This window comes from Neomonachus schauinslandi, chromosome X (assembly GCF_002201575.2).
Source record: "Neomonachus schauinslandi chromosome X, ASM220157v2, whole genome shotgun sequence".
NCBI lineage: Eukaryota > Metazoa > Chordata > Mammalia > Carnivora > Phocidae > Neomonachus > Neomonachus schauinslandi.
The window spans coordinates 1,769,284-1,776,543 of NC_058419.1; the positions used below are offsets into that span (position 1 = coordinate 1,769,284).

Below are 7,260 nucleotides of genomic sequence, written 5' to 3' on the forward strand. Positions count from 1 at the left end.
TTTTATTATATGTGTCTTTTAGGTTGACATTGTACAACACCGAGATGGTGATGTCGTCAGTCTCCACCCACCCCCCCACGCACTCTTGAATAGATGTCATAAATTGGAGAACTGCAGGCAGTCGAGGCTGAGTCTGTTCAGGATATTCAGCCACTGGAAAACGGTGCAAGAGTGGCTTTCTGTTCTCAGGGCCCTGGGGCCCAAGTGGATGTTTATTTCTTCAACCCTTTTGTTTTCACAGATGGCAGAAGATTTTCAAGTCCCGCCTGGTGGAGTTGGTAGTGACTTACGGCAACACCTTCTTTGTAGTCCTCATTGTCATCCTTGTGCTGCTGGTTATTGGTGAGTGAACCATGGCTGAGGGCAGCTACGCGCCCCAGACCCTTTGCCATGGCATAGCCTCTGCTGCAAAGCCCTGTGCCACGTTCCACATGTAGCTTACAGGTTGGGCTTCCCAGAGACAGACCCCTTCAGTGTCTCTGTCTTCTTGGGAAGAGGCTCCCTCATCCCTGAACAGAGTGCTGCTGACTGCTGGCCTGGGCCTTTACTTTGACCAGCAACCTTTATGCACCCTGTGATGACCACTTCACTTTCCTGGGCTGGCTCCTCACGTCATTCCAGAACCTGAAACCAAGAGAAGCTGATTGGTCCATGTTGATCTTGGTTTAAGCAGCACTGCACTTCAGTCACGTAGAGAGTCTGTGTGAATAAGGGACTGAGCGACCAAATGGTCAGGGAGTGGGGCTGGGTAGGAAGCTGTGGGGGGGGGCGGGGCACTGAGAAGTCTGGCAGTGTATCCTAGAGCTCTCTGGATCTGGGTCAGGCTTCAGGTCTTTCTGGGTCCTTCTAGCTGTGAAGTTCTATAAACACCATGTTGAGGTGCACACCAGCCAGGCTTGGAAGATAAGCTGGTCCCAGGGCATGCTCCGGGATGGGGCCTGGGGCCTGGGGCCTTAGGGTACTAAGGTGGAAGGCAAGCATTTTGTGATGTGGTGGTATGATTGGAGACCAGAGAGATCAATATAACTTTCATCTGGCTGTTAAATGTGTGCTGTACTAAGTGGTCACTGTGTTCCTCAGCGTGGATTCTAAAGTATTGGCTGGGTTCTGCTGTAGACACTGGTCCTGTCTCCAAGGTGTTGATGCCCGCTTAGGCTCAGAGCACTCCTCTCTCCCTGAGTCTCCAGCAGAAATGTGGCAGTGGGGGGGGGGGGCGGGGGGCCATAGTTCGGGGGGAATGTGCAAGGTACCATCCACTAGCTGCAGCATTAGGCATTTTTCCTTCCTAATGTCTTGGCTCCTGATGGGCTATGTTCAGGCAGGACTTCCTCTGAACAGGCCAGGTGCAGCCTACCCTTTCCCAACTGTGTAGGGTGGGTACCAGCTGCCCACATATGCATACTGTGCTGTTCTTGAAATACTTGGCAAGGCCCCAAGAAGTAGCTCTTTCCAATCAGGGTTCCTTCCCTGAGTGGTCTCTAAGCCTGGAGGGGCTAGGGAATATGTGTGTCATCCTTTGGGCATTAAAAAAAACAGACTTCAGAGTTTTGGATGTAGGGTAGGGGCAAGAATTGGGGTGGGGAGGGGCTGTGCCCCGGTGCTGCCTCAGGGCCTTGCCCCTCTGTACAGGCCCCATGAGCTCCCCATTTCCTAGCACAGCTGATGGGCCAGGGAGGCCCTCTGCAGAACCTAGGAGTTGGCAGAGGTGCCATTCTTCTTTGAGGTCAGGGAATTGCTTGGAAGTTCTAGAGAGATACCGGCTTTGATGACTGGCTGCTTCCTATCCTTAACAGTAAGAAGTGTAATCTAGAGAGGTCTTTCGAGACTTCTACAAATATAAATGTTAGCTAGCAGGAAATCCTGGTGAAAGGTGATAGGCATAACTAGCTAGAGCTGCAGCCCTGGCTGGCCCCTAGCCTTCACTGGGAGAAGTCTGGGGCAGGTCTGAGGGGGTGGTGGGGGAGTGGGCTTGATGAGCATCCAGGGGCCAGGTGCTGGTCCAGAGGCCTGAGATACGGAGGGCAGCACTGTGTTGTGTGACTTGGGCTAGTGTGGCCTAACACCCCCATCCCAGTGTGCTCCCCGCCATTGGCCAAGGTGGTCCTTAGGGTGGCGGGGTTCCTGGATGCAGATGTGAGGGTGTAGAAAAACATGTTTTTATTTTACTTAATTTTTTTATTTTTTAGAGATTTGTTTATTTTAGTGAGAGTGAGCACTTGAGCTTGGTGGAGGGGGCAGGGGAGAGGGAGAGGAAGAGAGAGTCTTAAGCAGACTCTGCACTGAGCATGGAGCCTGACGTGGGGCTCAGTCTTACTACGCTGAGATCATGATCTGAGCTGAAGCTAAGAGCTGGATGCTTAACTGCACCACCCAGGTACTTCAAACATGTTTTGTTTTATTTATTTTTTTATTTATGTAAGGTTTTATTTATTTGACAGAGAGAGATACAGCGAGAGAAGGAACACAAGCAGGGGGAGTGGGAGAGGGAGAAGCAGGCTTCCCGTGGATCGGGGAGCCCGATGTAGGGCTCGATCCCAGGACCCTGGGACCATGACCTGAGCCGAAGGCAGACGCTTAACGACTGAGCCACCCAGGCGCCCCTGTTTTGTTTTATTTTAAATCACAAAAATAACACGTTCTTAAAAGGTCAGAAATTTAACCCAGAAAGTTAAAGTCCTCCCATAATCCCATGTCTCACAGAAAAACCATCGTTAATACTTTGTTGTACATGTCCACAGGCACTTTTCTGTGAGGACATATTTACTAAAATGCTACGTACTGTTTGGGATTGGATTCAGACCATAGTACACACTGTTTTCCATTTACAGCAATCTTACCTTTTTAAACATTGTCTGGTATCCTGGGGCACCTGGGTGGCTCCTTCGGCTCAGGTCGTGATCTCAGGGTCCTGGGTTTGAGCCCCTAATTGGGCTCCAAGCTCAGCGGGGAGTCTGCTTCTCCCTGTCCTTCTGCCCCTCTCCCTGCTTATGTGCGTGTGCGTGCGCATGCTCGCACGCTCTCTCCCTCTCTCACTCAAATAAAATATTTAAAAAAAATAAATCTGTAGTATCATAACATATGGTTTTGTTGTAATTCAGTTCTTTATAGGCATACTGGTATCATTGCACATTTATGCAAATGTTTATGTAGGATAAATCCATAGAGGTGGAATTGATGAGCCCAAGGGTATGAACATTTTAAATTTTAGGTCTTATATTGGGCTGCTATAACAAAAATATCATAGACCGTGTTGCTTAACAACAGATATTTATTTTTCACATTTCTGGAGGCTGGAAGTCCAAGATCAGGGTGCTGGCAGATTTGGTGTTTGGTGAGGGCCCTGTTCCTCGTTTCATAGAGCCTTCTCGCTTTGTCCTCACATGGTGAAAGGGATGAGAGAGCTCTGTGGGGTCTCTTTTGTAAGGGCACTAACCCCATTCATGAGGGCCCTGCTTTCATGACCTGCCCCTCCCAAAGGCCCCACCTCATAATACCATTCCATTGGGGGTTAGGTTATCAGTATAGGAATCTTGGGGGTTGGGGGACAGGAACACTTAGTTCATAACAAATAGGCATGTTGTTGGCCTGGTTTAGACTTCTGCTAATAGTGGTGGAGAATGCTTGCTTCGTGATACAGATTAATACCAGGATGCCAGCAAAGGGAGGCAGATTTTTTTATAATGTGAGGTCAGCTTAAAAACCAAGCAGTCTCGGGCGCCTGGGTGGCTCAGTTGGTTAAGCGACTGCCTTCGGCTCAGGTCATGATCCCGGAGTCCCTGTATCGAGTCCCGCATCGGGCTCCCTGCTCGGCAGGGAGCCTGCTTCTCCCTCTGACCCTCCCCCCTCTCATGTGCTCTCTGTCTCTCTCATTCTCTCTGTCTCAAATAAATAAATAAAATCTTTAAAAAAAAAAAAAACCAAAAAAAAACCAAGCAGTCTCAAACTAAAACTAACCTAACAATATCAATATAGTGGTACCTTACTCCTCTCCCATGGGGGTCTCTCTTTTTTTTTTAAAGATTTTATTTATTTATTTGACAGACAGCGAGAGCAGGAACACAAGCAGGGGGAGTGGGAGAGGGAGAAGCAGGCTTCCTGCTGAGCCGGGAGCCCGATGTGGGACTCGATCCCAGGACCCTGGGATCATGACCTGAGCCGAAGGCAGTCGCTTAACCAACTGAGCCACCCAGGCGCCCCACCATGGGGGTCTCTTAAGAGACCTTTCTCGATAGATCTTTATGTACTGACTTAAAAAGATGTCTCGGGTAAGGGGTGGGGGCGGAAAGCAGTAGATGGTTCCATTTCTACGACATAGACAAATAGATGTAAATGTATTTGTAAGCTAGAGCACTGTATGGCTACCGGTGCCTCTCCGGAGCAGAGACTACTCACGATTCAGTTATTTGCATGCCCCCTATGCACCCAGAGCTATGCTAGGTCCTGGATGTGGCAGAAAAGATTTCTGCTCTTGTGGTACGTAGTCTAATTCAGGGGAGATGGACAATAAACCTGTAATTAGGGTAATTTCAGCTTAGGATGTGTATTACAGAGAAAATGGAGTAATGTGGCTCAAAGTGACTGCCTTGGGTAAGATGACCACATGTCCTGTGCTTGCTGGAGGTGCTTATGTCATGGGATATTTTCTCTTTGCCCATTTCTGGTATATTTGAATTTTTGATGAGCGTGCACTTGTTTTGTAATCAGAATAAAACCATTTTTTTGTATCGTCTTTGATTTTTTTTAATCTTTTCCCCGTTCTGTAGGTTGCCTTTTAGTTTTGTTGATTGCTTCCCTCACTGCAGAAGCTTTGTATTTTGATGTACTCCCAATAGTTTGTTGTCCTTGCCTCAGGACACATATCTAGAAAAACGCTGCTGCAGCCGATGTCAGAGAAATTATTGCCTGTGCTCTCTTCAAGGATTTTTTTTTTTTAAAAGATTTTATTTGGGGCGCCTGGGTGGCTCAGTCGTTGAGCGTCTGCGAGAGAGGGAACGCAAGCAGGGGGAGTGGGAGAGGGAGAAGCAGGCTTCCCGCCGAGCAGGGAGCCCGATGCGGGGCTTGATCCTAGGACACTGGGATGATGACCTGAGCCAAAGGCAGACGCTTAACGACCGAGCCACCCAGGTGCCCCAATTTTGAGTTTATTTTTGTGTATGGTGAAAGAAAGGGGTCCGGTTTCATTCTTCTGCATGTGGCTGTCCAGTTTTCCCAACACCATTTGTTGAAGAGACTTTTTCCCATTGGATATTCTTTTCTGCTTTGTCGAAGATTATTTGGCCATATAATTGTGGGTTTGTTTCTGGGTTTTTCTGTTCTATTCCATTGATCTCTGTCTCTGTTTTTATCCTAGTACCACACTATTTTAGTTGTTATTGTTTTGTAATATAATTTGAAATCTAATTGTGATCCCTCCTGTTTTGTTTTTCAAGATTGCTGTGACTATTTGGGGTCTTTTGTGGTTCCATACAAATTTTAGGATTGTTTGTTCTAACTCTGTGAAAACTGCTGTTGGCATTTTGATAGGGATGACATTAAATCTGTACAGATTGCTTTGGGTAGTATGGACATTTTAATGGTACTTGTTCTTAGAATAAGGCAGTTTAAATAATAAAACTCATTATGAAGCTTTGAAATGGAAAAGCCTGTCTTCAGCAGGCAGTCTCGGGGTCTTGACTCCTAGGCTGCTCATGCCTCCTCCGTGGGGATTTACGTGAATAGGACGACCCTGGGTTATTGGTGGGGCAGCTGCTAGCCAGCCTGACTTGAGGTAAACAGAACCAGACACTGGGGGCTCTGTGGATGTTGCCAGCAACACCTCAGACTTGATTAGCATCTTGATACAGAGCGAGTTTGTGGTCTGGGTAGAATGGGGCTAGGGAGTGCCATGAAAAAAGCCAGAGGAGAATGGGTCTCAGGGCAGAGCTTCTGACAAGGTGTCCTCCCCAAGGTGTGTGTAGAAGGGGAGATACCTGGGGTGACAGATCTGGGGGAAGTGAGGTCACCTTGACTTATGCCGCCTGTCTCCTCTTGACAGCCCAGTCTTGGCCTGAGCAGGAGCTAATGCCCTTGTGTGTCTTCTGCCGCAGACGCTGTACGTGAGATCCGGAAGTATGACGACGTGACGGAGAAGGTGAACCTGCAGAATAACCCTGGGGCCATGGAGCACTTCCACATGAAGCTTTTCCGTGCCCAGCGGAATCTCTATATTGCTGGCTTTTCTTTGCTGCTGTCCTTGTGAGTGAGGGAAGGGACCCCTGGGCTTGCCTGTGACTTTGACTTATTCAGTCTGTGGCCTTGAACTGGAGGCCCTGATTTCCCCAGAGGCCTCTGATTTTCCTTCTGACCTCCAGAGGCAGTGTGGTGAGTGGGAGAGGTCCGATCGGAATGTCAGAAGACTTGTGTTCTGGCTTTGCCGTAACTTGCCACCTGCTCTTTTAGGGCAAACACATGCCCAGCTTGCTTTCTGTAGGGAGGTTGAAGTGAGTGATGAGGCGTTGCCCTCTGGGAGAGGATCTTTGGAGGCCGGCTTAAAGGGACCAATTGAATAGGGGCCTTTTGGGCATGGGGACCTGACCTGAGAAGAGTGGGCAGAAGTGGCACAAAGGGGCTGAGAGCATGTCTGTCCCCAGTGTAGACCTGTTGCAGGAGCAGCCTATTTCTGGTGGGTTTTTTGGTAAGACTGAGTGCCTCAGTCAGCGCCAAGGGGGTGGCTAGTTGAGTTAAGACTAAAGTGATATAAAGCACCTGTTTGAGTCCGGAGGCCGCTTTGCTGCCTTCTGCTCACAGGGCTGCTCATCAGAGGGGCCTGGCTGCCGTTGAATGTACTGATTGGCTGGGAGTAAACATTGTACTCAGGCCAAGGGCTTCCAGAGGTTGGCAGGGTAGCATGTGAATCCTCTAGCTGGGCTCTTCTGCCTCTGGTCACTGGGACATCCTTCTTCATTAGGCATTAGAATGGCTGCCTGCCTGGGTTTCAGGTTTTCAAAGGAAAAATCAGTTGTTCAGGTGACCTTGACTACTCTCAGTCCACGTTGGAGTGTGGCAGGGTTGGAGCTGGGAAGGGCAGAGCTTTTTCAGGTGGTCTGTTGGATCACTGAAGGGGTCTGCAAGCATGCTGTCTTCAAACTGGAGAGTCAGGCAATGAGAAGGCTGGGAGGACAGGTACCCTGGAGTTGGAGGGTTTCGGGAAGCTCCAAAATGAAGCGTGATTTTGTGGTCTGAGCCTGAAAGGGAGGCAGGTCCAGAGGATTGCGTCTAACT

At 48.9% G+C, this 7,260-nt stretch overlaps 1 protein-coding gene across 2 annotated transcripts in view; it reads left to right on the forward strand.

Annotated features, from left to right (window-relative positions):
* BCAP31 (B cell receptor associated protein 31) overlaps nt 1-7,260 on the forward strand; it is a 27,287-nt gene that overhangs the window by 3,130 nt on the left and 16,897 nt on the right. For both annotated transcript variants that reach the window (XM_044911682.1, XM_044911681.1), the window contains exons 3-4: nt 242-342; nt 6,087-6,234. In XM_044911682.1, the coding sequence (XP_044767617.1) occupies nt 242-342; nt 6,087-6,234 (249 nt within the window). The remainder of the gene's footprint in view (nt 1-241; nt 343-6,086; nt 6,235-7,260) is intronic.